This window comes from Sceloporus undulatus, chromosome 2 (assembly GCF_019175285.1).
Source record: "Sceloporus undulatus isolate JIND9_A2432 ecotype Alabama chromosome 2, SceUnd_v1.1, whole genome shotgun sequence".
NCBI classification, from domain to species: Eukaryota; Metazoa; Chordata; class Lepidosauria; order Squamata; family Phrynosomatidae; genus Sceloporus; species Sceloporus undulatus.
In genome coordinates, this window is record NC_056523.1 from 17,959,199 (window position 1) to 17,977,754 (window position 18,556).

At 44.0% G+C, this 18,556-nt stretch overlaps 1 protein-coding gene across 1 annotated transcript; it reads right to left on the reverse strand.

Annotated features, from left to right (window-relative positions):
• Window positions 1–231: 231 nt before the first annotated feature.
• TUBB (tubulin beta class I) lies at window positions 232–16,852 on the reverse strand. Its single transcript, XM_042451495.1, has 4 exons — window positions 16,624–16,852; window positions 2,801–2,909; window positions 2,303–2,413; window positions 232–1,365 (listed from the first exon to the last, which is right to left on the reverse strand). Exons 1-4 carry the CDS (start codon window positions 16,678–16,680, stop codon window positions 308–310), a joined length of 1,335 nt encoding a protein of 444 aa, XP_042307429.1. The 5' UTR covers window positions 16,681–16,852; the 3' UTR covers window positions 232–307.
• Window positions 16,853–18,556: the final 1,704 nt, after the last annotated feature.

Here is an 18,556-nt window from a genome sequence, read left to right on the forward strand (position 1 = left end):
TTTAAGCCCAACAACACCTGCAGCTATTCTTACAAGAACCTTTCCACACTCTGATGCCACTTAAATGGGCCAGTGTTTGGTCTGTAGCAGCCAAAGGTTAGTTCCACCACCAAGAAACAAAGCCACACACAGCCAGTTTTAAAATGGATACTGCCCCACTCCCAATAAGAGAAGGAAAGAGAGATTGACAGAATAGACTGAGTAAAAGGAAAAAGAAATAGAACGTGGAGATGCAATTTTTCTTTAATTTTTATTTTGTGCGGATTTATTTATTTAACTTCTTTCTTAAAATGGTAGCAGGTTAACCTCAAGCTTCCTCCTCAGCCTCTTCACCGAAATCCTCCTCTTCCTCAGCTGTGGCATCCTGGTATTGCTGGTATTCAGAGACCAGGTCATTCATGTTGCTCTCTGCTTCTGTGAACTCCATCTCGTCCATGCCCTCACCTGTGTACCAGTGGAGGAAGGCCTTACGGCGGAACATAGCTGTGAACTGCTCGGAGATACGCTTGAACAGCTCTTGAATGGCTGTGCTGTTACCGATAAAGGTGACTGCCATTTTGAGACCTCGGGGAGGGATGTCGCAAACGGCTGTTTTGACATTGTTGGGGATCCATTCAACAAAGTAGCTGCTGTTCTTGTTCTGGACATTCAACATTTGCTCATCTACCTCCTTCATGGACATGCGTCCTCGGAAGACAGCTGCCACTGTCAGGTAGCGCCCGTGGCGGGGGTCGCAGGCTGCCATCATGTTCTTGGCATCAAAAACTTGCTGTGTCAGCTCTGGCACTGTCAGGGCCCGATACTGTTGGCTACCACGGCTGGTCAAGGGGGCAAAGCCAGGCATGAAGAAGTGGAGTCGGGGAAAGGGAACCATGTTGACCGCTAGTTTACGGAGGTCGGCGTTCAGCTGTCCAGGGAACCGGAGGCAGGTAGTCACACCGCTCATAGTGGCTGAAACCAGGTGGTTCAGGTCACCATAGGTAGGAGTGGTAAGCTTGAGGGTCCGGAAGCAGATGTCGTAAAGGGCTTCATTGTCAATGCAGTAGGTTTCGTCTGTGTTCTCCACCAGCTGGTGCACAGAGAGGGTGGCATTATATGGCTCAACCACTGTATCGGAGACCTTGGGAGATGGCACAACACTGAAGGTGTTCATGATGCGGTCAGGGTACTCTTCCCGGATCTTGCTGATCAGTAAGGTGCCCATGCCTGAACCGGTTCCACCACCCAGAGAGTGGGTCAGCTGGAAACCTTGGAGACAATCACAGCTCTCTGCTTCCTTCCTCACTACATCCAGGACTGAATCCACCAGCTCAGCACCTTCTGTATAGTGACCTTTGGCCCAGTTGTTACCAGCTCCACTCTGGCCTAAATGAGGCAGGAGAAGGCAAGAGAGAAACCATGAAGTTCAGGCTAAGGTAGCTAACTTTCAGCTCCCTCAGTTACAATCTAGCTATTCTTAACTTCCTACAGCCAGTTTCCAAGATAGTAATTCAGTACATATCCCTGAACTTACAGGATCAATTCCCCAATCCTTGGTCTATCTCACAATTTTTTTTAACCTTCACCAATTTTGACTGGGCTCATTTCTGCATTCAGGTTCAAAAAAGCTAAATACTGCAACTCCCAGAATACCCTAGCCAGCATGGGCCCTGCTTTGTGAACTACATCCTACCCACTGATCTCCTTAGAAAAGCTTAAGCACCGCCTGGTTCCCATCTTTACTTCCACATCCATCAAATGTGTCTATGTAGCAATTAGTGTTAACTCACAAGTTAGTGTTACTTCTCTCAAGTTCACTGTAGGCTATTGGGAGAGACTCCCTTAATAGTATATTTCAGGGGAGGGACACACATGGTACTGTCCCCATGTTCATGTGTGAGTGGCCATGCTAGTTGCAGGCTTCTGGGAATGAAATCTAAACTATTTAGATAGCCAAAAGTACCCTGTTCTCATACTAGGACATCCCAGTATGTTCACTGGGACACTTGCTTAATGATGCAACAAGGAATGTTTTAACAAGCACCCCATAATTCAGATGTGCCCAGGATTTGCTAGCATGTCAGTCACTATTGCATGTTTTGAAAAACAGTCCCCTTCATACTTGCTAAACCCAACTGTTTGGGTATAGTTACTATACCCAGCTGTTTGGGCAGCCACTAGCCTTAAAGACCACCCTATTCTCTTCTGTTTCCCTTAACACCAGCAGAGCATGATGTGACATGTCATGGAAGACAATCCTGTACACACACACACACACACACACACACACTAAAGCAGCAGAAGGGGCGGGACTGTATCTTACCAAATACAAAATTGTCTGGTCGGAAAATCTGGCCAAAAGGTCCAGACCTTACAGAGTCCATAGTTCCTGGCTCCAAATCAACCAAGATGGCACGAGGAACATATTTGCCACCTAGAGGAAAGAAGGAGCACATTATCTTAGATGCGACATTCTCATGCAATAGATATGCTTCTACCACCATCACCTCCTCCTCCTCCTCCTCCCATCCCAGATCTTGATGTTGCTGCTGGTTTTTCATCCATACAAGTTTCTATTCTAATGAAGCTGTCTTTGCCAAGTCCTTTAGACATTTGTTTGCCCAACACATTTTGGCAAAAATGTTTTGAAAAGCAGAAGAATTCAACTTGTTCAGTTATTTTAGTATGGCAACACCTACCCAAGTACCATTTTGAGGCTACCTTCTCCCCTACATCTTATCTCCTCAACAGTAAGGACTAGAATCAGTTTTAAAAACAAAAAGAAGAGTTATTATTTCTTACGATGGGTGATAGTGCTTACCAGTGGCCTCATTGTAGTAAACACTGATGCGATCAAGCTGTAGGTCACTGTCCCCATGATAGGTACCAGTGGGATCAATTCCATGTTCATCACTGATCACCTCCCAGAACTGCAGGGGAGAAGGAGAAAAACAGAAATGAAGATTTAAGTTAGAAAGGGAGAAAATAGGGGAGGGGGCATATATTCCAGAAGCAATGGAATTCAACTGTGGGGAAGAAATACTGAATTCTCCACTGCCATGTGGTTGGCTCATGTTTCCATTCATGAAAATAGCAGCTTCCTTTCAGTCAGAGGAAACCCACAGTGTTGCAACTACATCCTCAAAAGAATTCTTACAATACTGTAGTCTGAGTACAATTGAAAGTTTTACTTCCTCAAGTTGCTTCACTTAAGGGAATACGTGAGACACAATTTTATATAAACAAGAGAACTGTTAACTCTCAGCAGCATACTGGAAAAGTTGTTGTCCAGCGATGTCTAGAGGGCTGCTTCTATATGTCTGAGACTACAACTCATCAACACTACCCACCATGGCTAATGGTGAACCATAATGGAAGTTGTAGTTTAAAATATCTGGAGGACACCATGTTGCTACACCTGCTCTACAAGATCGCTAAAAGAGCTGTCACCAGCTGAAACTTGCATATATCTGATGGACCTCAACCCCCATGACCCTATGCCATTAGCTATGGCAGCAGGAGCTGATGGAAATTACAGCCCAAACCTTCACAGGAATAACATTCATCCCCAAGTAGACATTACTGAAATGCTCTAGATACCCACTGAGTCCCCTATCTAAGTACTAATGTAATAGAAACTTTAAAATAATTGACCCAAAGTAGAGGACTTGATTTGTATGTAGCCCTCTGTGCATACATTGATTTTGTACATCAGTATATGCACACATTGAATCTATGAATGTGTATGTGAGTGTTACTTAACTGGGAGCAATTCCCTCTGTATCTGTAGCATGCCTCTTCACTTCTCCACCCCCAGCATTCATTTGGCCAGCTGCTTGTACACAAGCATGCCAGGCCTCTCTCCCCTCCTTTCTCTCACACACGCTTTAAACTACATGGCCTGGACAGATGGCAAAGGACTAAGGTTAAGCTGCTTGTATCCGGCCTCTGCCGATCAATTCTCCACAGGGGATTAGAGCTCCTTCTGGAAGCCAAAACTCCCAAGATCCAACCAGCAGGGGAAGAAGAATGATCTGAAGGCTGGGGCTAGACAACCAGACCTGAAGTGGCCATGTTTTTCCAGGAATATGAACACACAGTACTTTGGAAGTACTCAATTCCAGGGATGGACCATATCACCAACTGGCCAGCCCCCTTTAACTGATGACAAGACAAAGACAAGACAAATTTTGAAAAGATTTCCAAGCTTCACAAGTAAAGATATAAACCCCCACAGGCCTATTTGGAGAAAGACAATAGAGTTTAACACTGGAAGGAAGTTTTTGTAACTATAAAAGACCATGTGATGTGGGGAGACTATCTGCTGCTTGTAAATTAAGAGCTCAGTTGCAGCTCTGTGGCTCCATGACTGTTCTTGCAGTCTTAAGATATTTTTTTAAACCCCAAACCAGCAGTAGACTGCTTCCCAGTTTTGTTTTGATTTCCCACCCACCCTTGCCACAGATATAGGCATTTCTGGCAATCAGTATGGACCTTGGAGGGCATTTGGGGGAAAGAATGGGCCCATGGGCCCCTTGGAGATGCCCACCCTGACCTAAGGTTATAATTCTGGAAGAGAAGGATTATACCCCTCCCTGGTCATCAGTCCTTTAAACACAAGTGCCATTTTATGAACAGAGTGAAGAGTGGAAGATAAAAATACTAATGCCCAGTAATTTTCCCCCAGAATAACAAGAAACTCCATCCCAGTATGAGGCTTTGGCAAAGTCCTTTCTATTATGTGCTGTAGTAACTCAGGCAAAGCAGCCTACCTAGGCAGGATCATATAGGATAAATATTACCTAGAGTGCTAAATGAGGCTGGGAACGGGGCCAGAAAATGCTCCCAAGAGTCAAATTTGAATGTATACCTCCAGGTGTGCCTATACCTAATCCCAATACAGCAAGGAATTGGAAACTGGCCTACAGAGGTTGTCTCCTGGCTTACCTGTGATGTTATATGGCCCACCCTAATGCTTCCAAGGACAATCCAGTATCCAGGACCAATAAATCCCTCACTGCCAACTTAAGATTCATTTGGGGAGGAAGATTATTTAGACGTGTAGAATCTAGCATCAATGTCGGGGTGGGTGGGTGGAGGGAATGAGGAGAGATGCACAGGAATGGGAAAATGTCAGAAATCTGTTGTACAAAGCAACTAGGTTTTCTTCTCCTGGAACAGACTAAATTGGGGACAAAAGCAACCCAGAAAGATCCTGACACAGTCTTTACTACTGTGTCAAGGGGTGCCATACATTCCTAGACCACCAGGTCACAGCATCAAAACCCATAGCTTAACCCACTAATACCCTGCATAAGATTGTACCTACTAAAAGAAAGTGAGTTATCCCATGCTTAGAGCAGAAGGTGGGGAGGTAAATGTTGGGGTTAAAACAAACTACCCAAGGGTTATGTACCCTTGTGCATTTGTGTGCACAGTTCCCTGATCCTGCTACACACACCCCCATATCCAGATCCTTCATTTCTTTAGGCCACCAGAGGGTATCAAATTCAGGAGGGCAGGGGCTGCTACACAGAGCCATCTGCCCATATTCAACAATGAACATGAACAGGGGAGGGAGAGGGAGGGAGGGTGTTCCCGTAAGCTGCCACATGACTCTTATCTCAAGGTCCAGAAAAACAGAACTCCAAGTCCCTCCCATCTCTGTTGCCTCAGCCTCCCTCTTTTAAAACCACAGCTGTGGGTGGTGGGGACAAAAAAAAATTCCAGGCATTTTTCTCCCAACAGGATAATGGTTGACTGGAAGGACACAAGAGGCTGCTGGCCTCCCATCCACCCTGCTCTCATGCCCACAAAGGGACCCTTGCTCAGATGGAAAAGAAAACTAAGAAGGCAAAGGGGGGGGGGGCCTTAGGCACACAATTAAACAGCATTCCCAGATAAGAAAGGAACTGACGTGATTTTCATCCGGTGTAAAATCTAATAGCCTGCTGACAATGAATGCTCTCTTCTGACAAGTCTCCTAGCTTTCTAAAGACTAGAGCCCAATTTCTTTTTACTGCTCTTGAGACAGTGACCAAACTATTGCCAATCCTGACTTTGCAGCAGGGATCAGAAGTCTCTGGCTAGTCAAGGGGTTGGCTCTCATCTGGCCTGCATATTTCCTCTGCTATTAACACTAACCATGGAAGTTATCTGAAGATTATCTAAACCAAGCTGTACTGTGCAGGCAGAAAAGCCATTACACGGAAGAAAGATGCATTTTACAGGCAGGAAAGCTGGTTTCATGAACTTGAGCAGGCAAATGAAAAAAGAAGAAAAAAGTGTGGGCACACCACTGGGGCTAACTCTTATGCAGACATACATTTTCACCAAGTATATATATCAGATTTCTAAGAATTATATCTGGCCCTGTCTTCCTTTCAGTGGCCCTACCTATATTGTACTTGGTTATGCCCATAGTCCAATGTTATGAGACTCTTCCCAAACTCAAATTAACATCCAGAAGCCAGAAAGTTTTCTCTCTGTTACCAGGATGATAAAAGGTCTGGAAACTAATACTCAGGGAGTTTGGTATGCTTAGTTTGTGGGAAAGTAAACAGAGATGAAATGAGGGCCGTCTTCAAATATCTGAAGTGATATCAGGGAGAAGATGGAGCAAGCTTGTTTTCTGCTGCTCTTGAGACAAGGAGGACCAGCTGATTCAAACTACAAGAAAAAATATTCCACCTAGACATTAGGAGACAGTTCCAGACAAGAGCTATTCAAAAGTGACACGAACTATCTCAAAGTGTGATACTCTTCACGTTTTGTTTTAAGTTACAAAAACCAAAATGCAAACAAAAAAGTAACCAATGTAGCAAGTGGCAAAAGTGTTTCCCACTCCACCCAAGTAACAACAGATTATAAAGGAGGAGGGGAGGAAACCTTGTAACAAGTTAACATGATGAATTCCTTTCCTTTCCTTTCCAAGCTCTGGGTTTGCCTATGAAACATTTTGGGAAGGGAGCACTCTCTAGTGCTGGAAAGGAAGGGGTTAAAAGGTCCTTTGCGGCTGGCTAACAATACAGATCCAGCAAGCAAAAGGAACTGTTGTAGGACAAGACCATAAGCCCCTTGTTTCCATCATTAAAAGACCTGGCCACTGTTAAAAAGGGAGTTGCCCATCTGAGCAAGCAATCCACAAGAGAGTGACACAGTCTCACAGTTACAGTGGTACCCCGGGATACGAATGCGCCGCCTTACGAAATTTCCGGGTTACGAAAAAAATCCATTTAAAAAAACTGTTCCGGGTTACGAAGGTTTTTTCGGGTTACGAAATTTTTTTTGGTGCTTTTCGGCGCTATTTCACACGAAATCGCGGCTTTTCCCCATTAGCGCCTATGGGTTTTTCGGCTTGCGAAGTATTTCGGGTTACGAAAGCGGCGGCGGAACGAATTAATTTCGTAACCCGGGGTACCACTGTATTTTAATTAACATCATGTAGCCCTTAGCAACCCAGACATCCTCAGTCAAGAGAGCTGAAATCAGTGTTGTACTTCTTCAAAGCTTAACCCAGGATCATAACTTTGTGTAGTGAGGAACTTTTGCTCTTTTGGATCGATGCAGACCAGCATCATAGCTAAGAAGCTGAATGAAAAGCCATTTCAGGCGTCACCTGTGCCATCAGCTCAGCAGGTGGCATTAGGCAAATTATAATCTTTTATCCTCCCCTCAGTAATATGGGCCTCAACCTAGTGTTAAGTATCGCTGAGATAACGCAGGCAAGGCACTGCATAAACCTCAGGTTTTATCCTGCACATGAGGATGATCTAATCTCTCGCAGTAACCAGCGTTACATGCACATGACCTCAAGAACATTCCCATGGAGATTAATATTTAACATGCTTCAACTGCCATTTTATTCTAATAAGTTAGATTAGGGGTTATGATTACAGAAATATTTTTAATTTTATTTTTGATAGCGTCTCCATGAACCTATTTTAGTTGCAGCTTAATCCACCAGAGATCAGGTCAAGGCTAGATTCAGAAGCACTGTTCAACAGTGCAAAGAGAGCAGAAAAGCTGTAGCAAAAGGAGTTATTTAAATGTGGGTTGGGGGAGGAAGCCCCAAATTGGGTGCAGGCCTCGGGAAAACAGTCCGCATTCAATTTGGAGTTTTGGCACTTCATCATGCATAAACAGGACAGCAAGCCCAGGAGGAGTTTGGGGGAGTAAATCTGCCTCCAGTCCCCACACAATTGCCCATCACTGCTGCAGATAATACTGATATAGATGGACCAAGGATCTGATTCAGTACAAGGTGGTCTCATGTGTTTCCAGTTTCATGACCAAAAGTGTTCATGAACATATTTTTGTGCCCCAAGAGGAATCTGCATTCCTCATCTCTTCTTGCTTTAATAACCGAAAAAGAACAGAAACAAAACTTGTTTATGGCTTGCTAAGCATACCCACTTTGGTTATCAGTACTTCCCATCCAAGGAACCTTGTTGATTGTGTTGCTGAGAATACTATGCATGATCCCCTACCCTATATCGTATTCCTACAATGTTCAGGCACTTCTGGGGAAAGGACTACAGCAAAACTAGTTTCAAGTCCACAGCACACATCCCCTTGGACATAAAAGCACATTCACGTGCATATGCTCTTAGTTGGTAGTGAACTTCCGTTATGTGCTCTCTGAACATCCCTTTCCCCTTTAGGGAACTGGAGGTAGAACAAGGTTCACTTCTTAAGTTATTCACTGTATCTTCCCATTCATACCCCAATCATTAAATCAAATACATGGTCTTCAGCAAAGCAGGACCTGTGATTCTCAAAGAGATCAAATTTGGTATCTGAAAGCACTAACAGTGGGTTGTTTAGAATTATTCCCCAAAGAATATTATACCTTCAGGGAAATGCTAGTTTGCATGCTGTTGTCCTATAAAGACTAAATGATTTCCAAGTGTAAGGGCTGCATCTACACTGCAGAAATAGAATGATAGAGTTGGAAGAGACCGCAAGGGCCATCCAGTCCAACCCCCCTGCCATGCAGGAACTCTCAATCAAAACATCCCTGACAGATGGCCATCCAGCCATCTGACACCATTTTAACTGACATAGCTCAATGCTATGGAATTCTGGGAGCTGTAGTTTGTTGTGGCACCAACACCCTGACAGAGAAGGCAAAATATCTCACAAAACTACAATTTCCAGAATTCCATAGCATTAAAAGATGGCAGTTAAAGTGGTGTCAAATTGAATTATTTCTGCAGTATGAAAGCAGCCCAAGTTTGTAGAATTAATGGTATAACTACATGTTTACTAGGCTGAGAACAGCCTACAAAATGGAGGCCTCTTTAAAGGGCCATAATCGCCACTCCTTTGTCTATTCCCTTTGGGACTTCCAGAAGACCTATGAACAGAGATAATATTTTGACGTCCCTCAAAGCAAGGCAAAAATTGCATAAATAAAAGCTTAAAAAAAAAAAGATCAAGGAAAATTAGATTTAGAAGCTTTAACTTTTAAATTCAGCCACCAGTTAACAGGAGTCAGCTTGTAATCCAAGCAGAGAAATAAATCAAAATAAAGGGAGTGCAGAGCTGGTTTTGGAATGCTTTACTGAAAGTGCTGATCATGCATCATCCCCTGGGGTAAAATAGAACAAAATGCAGAAGGCCATAAAATGAGACCTAGTTCATCGCATCACCCTGTGCATCAGACAGAAGAAGTGCATATTTGGTAGGGAAGAGTGAAAGAGATTATTCTAGACTACAGCCTTTGCTTCAAATGGCTCCCTTGTTACCCTCAGAATCAATAGACCAGTTATAGCTGGCCAGCTCTGAGCACAATGGCCTCATCAATTATGGGAGCCAAGAGGGAGGAGGGATACTTCAGGGAGACAGTCATATACTGCAAAGATTTTCTTAGGCGTTTCCTTGAAAGAAATGTAAAATGAATACTGGTGTGTGGGGTTTTTTTTAATTAAAAAAAACCTCCACAACATCCTAAAGGCTGGAATCAAAAAGTGCTCTTTCTAGAAGCACAGAATAACTTTACTGTAACAGCAAACAGTTTTTAGATGTTTTCCCCAAAATGTTAACATATCCCAAAGAGGCCAGATCTTGAAAACTAAGCAGAGTTGGCCCTGGTTAGTACTTGGATAGGAGACCACCAGAAAATACCATGTAGTGCAGGGTGCATTTCTGAGAAAGGAACTGGCAAAACCACCTCTGACTATTTCTTGCCTAAAAAAACCCTAAAAAAATTAATGGGGTCACCATAGGTCAAGGAGACTGGAAGGCACATACGTTAGAACCAGGTTGGCAAACTGACCTATATCGTTTTAAGAAAGTGATGTCTCCTCGGTGTTTAGGACAACAAAACCTATAAGCCCCAACTAGCACCAATTGTAGGAGCTGAACAGTCCTAAATATCTGGATGTTGCTTCTTCCTATTCTATGGAAGTTATGAAGTCAATCATAAAAGAACAAAGAACTCTCCAACAAACATTTAAGTATTTCTTTTCCTCCATAGCTTATAGACTAATGTATAGTTCAGGTGATTTAGATTTAGTGCTTAGACTGAGTGTTCATTTTTTAAAAATTCAAAAATAAAATATCAAAAGGTCTATGCAAAGTTCAGAAGATCCAGCAGTCTCCAGCATCGTATGGCTTATCCCACTCAAGGATCCAGGCTTCCTTTGTCTTGAAATCTATGCCAAGAAAAAAAATTCATGCCAACTGGCTGGCTTTGGTCTCGCCAAACACACCCAAGGCACTGCAGATCCATAAATTTTTAAATACACGAGAGGGCGTGGAGTGGGGAGGCAAGCTTGGTCTGGTCTCACCCGAACTGCAGACCCAACCAGGCAAGAAACTGCAGACACTCACAAAAAAGAACCAACCTAAGCATTTTTTAGGGCTGGTAGTGCCAATGGATTCCAGAGTAAGGGACTATATGGAGCTGTGGCTGGAAGCCTTTGTTCTGAGGATGGGGCACATAGTGGGGGAAAGGAGAATGTTCTGAAATAAAGAATGATCCTGATTTTGTATAAAGATGTGGTAGCCATGTATCCAAGCAGAGTTCTCCTGCTCAGCTGTCTAAAAAACCCTTTTTATTCATCAGGTGCCATCAGAGATCTGCAGAACACACCCTCCTGCCTACTAAAGCGTGTGCCGCAATGTAGGTCATGCAGAGGTGAATAAGGGTGGGGCAGCTGGGAAATATCAGACACTGGATCACTGGGCTAGGGAAGATCTTTCCAAGCAGATCTCTGGAAAGCAAAACTCCTTTTCTAAAAGCCAGTAGTGGAAGCATTATCCTTGGAGTACAAACGGTTACTCTTTGTTTTAAAGCCCTATGCAACATCAAAAGAACCACACCCACAATCCCTTCTCAACAAATACTACATGGCTACAAAAATGGAAAACCTTTGCCTGTAATCACATCCCTATAATTTGTCAAATCGGTTAAACCAAACAAGAGTCAGTTGCTTACCACCAAAGTGTTGCCTTCCAATATTCTGTTGCATTATAATGACCAACCTCCCCACAAAACCCATGGATGGGGCTACAAAGGTAAGGCTGACTCCTCAAAGCAGGATGAAGCTCCTTTAGCCCCAATCCCAAAATATTTAAGACATTCTCCTATATAAAGGGATAAATGTCAGTAATATAGTGGTTGCAAAAGACTCAGCCTACCACAATGGTGTACCTCAGCTCTTACTAACAGGATTCTGATGCGATATAATATATGTCTGCACAGATGATTTTGACCTTCAAAGGATCCATATTTAAGCCCTAGGATGTTACTTTCATCCCATCCCAAATGATGAGCCTTTTCCTTAATCTGCATTATATAAATAGTAACCACACAGGGAGATCTGGAGCATGTATAAGCAGAGGCTCTTGAAGAAACAGCTCTTTGGGTTATTCTTGTGTACCTTCAATAAGAGAATAAAAAGTAAGCAAAATGGTTTCTCGGTTGGGGATGTGTGTGTTCAAGCTTTTGGGTACCACATAATTCTTTCAAAGGGATAGCAGTGTCAGTCTGGAAAATCAGTGTGTATTTTGTATTAGTTTTACTCACAATAATTCAAGGTCCATATCAACTACCTATTTTTTCTATCTCTAAGAAAAAAATATCTTAAGGGTAAGTTATGATATATCCCCGTTATACATTTTTTATCCATGATACATTATGCAAATAGTGAACACACGAAATATATCCAGATAAAGGATCCAAACCTACACAAAGCTGAACCTGTACACTCCTCTTCCCTCGATCCCTCTCTCTATTTTTGCTGAGTGTGGAAAGCAGGCTGAAAAACTGATTCAAGAACATCTGCCATTGTTTAGACCAAGGAGACACGCCTTAGAGCTCTCACATACACTCTGTATCCATGCCTTCAAGTCAGCAACCCCATGAATTTCATAGGATTTTCTTGGGCAAGGTATACTCTGAGGTGGATCCTCTGAAATAGAGCCTACAGCTCCTGGGATTCATAGGCAGTCTCCTCCTTCAAAATAGCTACTTAGCTTCAAAGATCAGATGGGATTTGGTGCCTTTAGGGTATTTCCCTGCCTAGCCTATAAATAAAACCGTTATCCTTCCATCCACATACTTTGGAGCATTCATTTCAAGGAGGAGGAGAGTTTAAATGGGCCATTGTAGAAATGCCCTGTACAGTACAGTATAAGAGCAGTTTAGTCTGGCTACAAGCCAGTTCAAGATCTATAGAGCGATGCACACATGCCAGGACTACTGGAGGAAAGGGGAGGGCGATTTTAGGATGGCTATGAGCCAGTTTTCAAGATAACGGGCTTCATTTGCTATGGGGAGACTTGCAACAGAAGCACGCAAAATAAATAAATAAAAAATTGAACAAAGGGAGGTTTAGCTCAGTGCTTATGATCATTGAATGAGAACAACTAAATTGTATCTCATGCTTACTCACAGGGTGACCAGATGCCCTATATGCAAAGGAAGGCATGTGGAGCATTCAAGAAAAATGTATGGCATTACAAAACAAATGCTAAAAACACTCATACAAATGTAAATTTATGCTTCTTAGCAATGTTCAAAATGGAGCACATTTTGGAATTCCTCTTGGGACAGAAGGCTGAAATGTAGGACACGTCCTGGAACAGGAGGACGCCTGGTCATCTTGTTGGCTCAAGTTGCCATGAACAAGTCCTGCTAGGGAAGGCTGAAACCACTCTTTTCTTTCTCTTTCTGCTGTTGAGTCCCACCCACCCAGCAGCCATTTTACACATACACACCACCACAAAGGCCAGATAACGGTCTCCGTATTTCTAGAAAAATCCTTACAGAGCCACAGCCTCAAAGAAAACTGCATTGCTTTAATAAAAAAGAGGGCAGCCTGAGACCCTAAAACAATGAGGAGGTGGGGAAGAGGAAGGCTCCATGAAAAATTATTTTGAGCCAAGGAATGTGGAGGGAAGCGGAAACAGAGGGCTGGTCCCCGGGAGCCATGTGCTGCTGCCTGCAGACAAAGAAGGGTGGAAGGCGGTGGGCGGGAGAGCAAAGGGGACGGGCCTCTGGAGCCCAAAATGGCATTGGCTCAGCAGGCAGGCAAGGAGAAAAGGGGGAAGGAAATGGCGGGGAGGAAAGAGGAGAGAAAGAAAATCAGAACCAGCCCTTTTCTTTCTCTGTCATGAAGCAGAGACTCCAGCTCTCTTTTCTTCGCAACATGGAAGACCTTGCAACATAGTTGCAACAGAAGGCAATTTCGGTAAAATGAAAGTGTAGCAGCACATAGTTACTGCCTGAGAAAGAAGGGAGAGGAATGAGACCCAGAAAGAAAGAAAGAAAGAAAAGAAAAGGAATTAGATCCTGAAAGAAGGGAGAGGAATGAGACTTTGAGAGAAAGAAGGGAATGAGATCTAGGAAGGAAGGAAAGAAGGAGAGGAAGGAAGGAGAGGAATGAGATCCTAAAAGAAAGAAGAGAGAGGAATGACACCCTGAAAGAAAATAGACAAATGAGATCCTGAGAGAAAGAAGGGAGAGGAACTGGACCCTGGAAGAAAGGAGGAATGAAACCCTGAAAGAAAGGAGGGAGAGGAATTAGATCCCGAAAGAAATTAAACCCCACACATTAACTTTGAGGTTACTACAGTAATGTATTACAAGCATTGACCACAAAGTATTTTTCTTTAAAAATGAGGGGAACCAGACTTCTGCTCAAAGGGGGCTGGAGAGAGAAGCCATTGTGCCCTTGCATCCATTTGGGAGGAAGGGGGGGTGAGAAAGAGTCAGTATTTGTGCAATGGGGCCCCTTTCAGGCTATGGTTACAAGGAGGCTTTTCAGTGGGTCCTAAGGGTGGAGAGGAATGGGCATGGATGTCAGCTGCTTTGGCTATAAATCTCCACCCCACGCTGCATTGTGTGCATGTTGTGTGTCTTCAAGTTGCTTCCTAAGGCAAAACTTTCCATGGGGTTTTCTTGGGCTGATTTGTTCAGAGGAGAGTTGCCATTGCCCTCCTCTGAGGCTGAGAGGGTGTGACTTGCCCAAAGTCACCCAGTGGGTTTCATAGCTAATGTGGGGATTGAACCCTGGTCTCCAGAGTCAGTCCAACACTTAAATGCTATGCCATGCTGGCTCTCCCATGTGGCATTACTAAACCACGTTTCCTTAGCCAAATGACTTATTCTTCATCTGTTTCTAAGCTTCTGTGTGATTTTTAAAATCAGTTTTATAGCGTTTTAATGTGGTCTTTTTAAACTGGTCCCAAGACTTCCTGTAAACTTTTTTAAATGGGTTGCTGAATCCATCCCAGGTGGTATACAATTAAAGTAAACAAATAAATAAGCACAACCCAAATATTTCAAAGAGCCTTATTGTGCTTGCAAAGGACATGCCCTGGAAAAGGCCACAAGGCTTTGCAACCAATCCCTAAAGTAATGGGGAGGGTTACAAAGAGTTCCTTGTGTGTATTTTGGTTCCTCCTTGAGCTTGCTGGGTGTTTTACTCCCAGGGGCTGCCCCTTCAGTAAATCAGTTCCCTCAGGGCTTGAGCTAAACCTGCCTAGAGCCCTGCCTTGGAGGGCAAGGAACAGGGAAGGAATGGCTGGCCACATGGCTATAGGAATTGCATGGCTATGGGAAATGCATTCCTTCCACTGACCAAAAAGGCGGGAACTGAGGGCGAAATGAACCTTTTCATTATGTGGGGAGGTCAGGGTGACTGGATGTCCTCCTTTCCCAGGACATCTCCTCCATCATGTCAACCTTCAGCCCAGGAGAGAATTCCCAAATGTCCTCCATTTTGAGCCTGACTAAGCAGCAGGAATTTACATTGATATGTGACACACCCTCCATTTCGACCTTCTGTCCGGGAAGAATCTCAAAATGTCCTCCATTCTGAGCCTGATTAGGAAGCAGGAATTTATACTGATATTTGACATCTCCTCCATTTGAACCTTCTGTCCTCCATCTTGAGCCTGACTACGAAGCATGGCTTTCACATTTCTATGAGCGTTTTGAGCTTGTTCTTTGGTAACACCCTCCATCTGTCCTCCTTTGGGGTGGTGAGGACCTCTGGTCACCCTGGGAAGGGAGGGAAGTCTTTCATGGCGGAAAGTAAGTTATTACAACTCCTTTTTTTCATCCAAATTTTTTGTTGTTGAGAAATGAACAACAGATTGTTGCTTCATTTTCGCTCTAGCTTTGCCTCCCACTCCCTTCTCCCTTACCTTTTCTTTTCTTAATAATAAAAAAAGAATTGTTTAACGGTGCGTAAGAATAAAAGCCTATACTTCCTCCAACTGCCTCCTCCATTAAGAGGAAGCAAGCCCTCCTTCTTCAGCCTCATGTGGGAAGCCACCCCCATTGCCTTGACCCAAAATTCAAACCCCACCTCCATGATGCCAGGTTGGCGCTAAAACCAGACCTCGCAACGGTAGCTAGACGTTATTTGGCGGGGTTTTCTTAATGGCGCCTTGCCACCCAAAGCAAAAGCCTAATCCTGCATTCGCTATGCAATAATAAGTATTATTATTTTGCAAAGTGCAGATGGCCTCCATTTTGAGCCAGGCTTAAGGAGCAGCATGGTTTTCTATTCATGACAGGGGGACCAGAGGTCCTCCTTTTCCAGGACATGCCCTACATCCTTGCCTCATGTGCAGGAGAAGTTTCAAAATGTCCTCCACTAAGCAGCATGCATTTACATTTCTATGAGCGTTTGGAGCTTTTGTTTGGTCACGCCCTCCTTTTTCCTCGAATGTCCTCCATTTTGCGGTGCCTTGTCCTCCTTGGCGGTGAGGACCATCTGGTCACCCTGTTAAGAAGCCACTTAATGGGGGGGGATACCCTCCATCTTGAGAAATCAAGCAGAAAACTGTAGCTATTTTTTAAAAGATGGGGAAAGAAACCTAGCCCTCCCACCCAGATTCCCCCCCTTCCACCCAGACAAATTACTTTGCCCAGAGGCGACCATTGTACAGGGAACAGAAGCCGCGTTTTTCTTAATCCCCATTTTAAATTAAATTTAAAATTTAAAAAATAAAAACCCATGTGACTTTGTTTTAGGGCTACTTCCCTTCTGCCACCGTGGCACATGTTTTTGGAGGTCTTATTTCCCCCCCCCCCCCCCATGCTTCTCTTTGGCTCCCCAAGCCCTCGTTACTTTTGCAAAAAAAGCACCTTAAATTACACAGGAAAAAATGACACATCCTCACCTTTGCACCGATCTGGTTACCACATTGCCCAGCTTGAATGTGCACGATTTCCCTCATCTTGCCTGTCCTTTTCTCCTTTTAATTACTTTTAGTTACTTTTAGTTACTTTCCCCCCTCCCTCCCGTTACTTTGACGCTGTTCCTTTAACGATAGAACGTTGGGGAGCTCAAGGTTCTATCCTCCGAACGCGAAGAGAGCAGCTGGACCTTCTAAAAGCTGGAGGCTGGAGGCGGCCAGACAAAGGTTTTATAAAGGGGCCTGTAGCTCGCGCTCCCATTGGCTGAGACGCGTCAGGAGCGGCGCTCTGATTGGACGGCGGCAACAAGAGACACGTGGAGGGATGGAGGGTGGGAGGGAAAGAGAGGCAGAGCTGGGTGTGGCAGCAGCAGCCCCCATTGAGCCACTCTCCTTTTGTTGGGAGGAAATGGGCGCCATTGAGCCAGGGAGGGGGGGTGTCCTCCTTTTCCCGGGCCTGTCCTCCATTCCTAGCCTTCCAGCCAAGAGGGATTCCCAAATGCCCTCCATTTATTTGGAGCAGGAAGCATGGGTTTTATATTTATATCAGTGCTTTTGTTTTTATCTTGTATTTTCTGCCCAGGAGGAATCCCCAAATGTCCTCCATCTTTGAGCAGGACTAAGAGGCGTAAATCTATATGAGTGTTTTTAGCTTTTATTTGGTAATGTCCTACATTCAGCATTGCCTTGTCCTCCATTGTGGGGAGGACATCTGGGCTTGGACTAGTCAGTATGGTGGTACTAGCCACGCTTGCTCCGATAAGATCAGGGTTGTAGCCATCAGGTCCACTTTCACTGCAGCCACAGTGTCTTCCACAGAAGAAATGCATAAATTCAACCTAAACAATGAGGAAATGAAGAGAAGTAGGAGTGAAGACAGGAGGAAGGAACATCAGCAGTCTTAGATGTGTGGATGGCACTGTATTATTAGCAGACAATATCACAGATGTGGAGCAGTTACTAAGGAAGGTCAAGGAAGAAAATGCCAAGGCAGGCTTAACACTGAATACAAAGAAAATGAAAATGATGACTTCACCAAAAAATGGTGAGCGTGGAAGAAATATATAAACTCAAGCTGGATAATGAGGAAACTGAAACAATTAAAGAATTCCCATACGCTGAATATTGATCAGAACAGAGACTGCAGTCAAGAAACCAGAGAAAGACTAGGAATGGGAAGGGCAGCAGCTATGAAAGAACCAGACAAGATCTTAAAGAGCAAAGCTAGGCATCTGAGCATTAAGATGAGAATTATCCAAGCCATTGTATTTCTCATCCCCATGTACAGATGTGAGAGCTGGGCAGTGAGAAAAATGGGTAAGAAGAAAATAAACTCATTTGAGATGTGGCGCTGGAGAAGAGGCCTGAGGATACCATGGACGGCCAAAAAGACAAATAAATGGGTCCTCGAACAGATCAAGCCTGAAATTTCCCTGGAAGCTAAGATGATCAAACTGGGGCTGTCATTCTTTGGCCACATAATGAAAAGGATGGCTCACTAGAAAAGACAATATTGCTAGGAAAGGTAGAGGGCAGAAGAAGGAGGGGAAGACCACATGCCAGATAGCTAAACTATGGCGGCGGGTTGGTCACAGGCATGAGTTTGCAGGAGCTAAACAGAGCAGTGGAAGATAGGGAGTCTTGGAGGTGTCTTATCCATAGAGTTGCCAGTTAACAACAAATAATGTCAGCTTTTGGGGAATGCTGCCTGGAACTCAGCTCCAAAGTATCACTTTCTTTTATTGGCTAATTTCTGCCATCATGGCTGGCAGTTCATGTGTGTGTATAAGAGGGAGAGGGAGGAGGCCCTTGGTATCCACCATGGTTTGGTTTCAGGATACCAAAATCTGTGGATGATCAAGTCCCATTAAATGCAGTGGCATAGTATAATGGTGTCCCTTATATAAAATGGCAAAAT

Coding starts and splice junctions, on each gene's coding strand:
- TUBB (XM_042451495.1), bottom strand. CDS start 16,680: ATGAGGGAAATCGTGCACATTCAAGCTGGGCAATGTGGTAACCAGATC. Junction 2,414..2,800: donor TTACTACAATGAGGCCACTG/GTAAGCACTATC, acceptor TCTTTCCTCTAG/GTGGCAAATATGTTCCTCGT. Junction 1,366..2,302: donor ACCAGACAATTTTGTATTTG/GTAAGATACAGT, acceptor TGCCTCATTTAG/GCCAGAGTGGAGCTGGTAAC.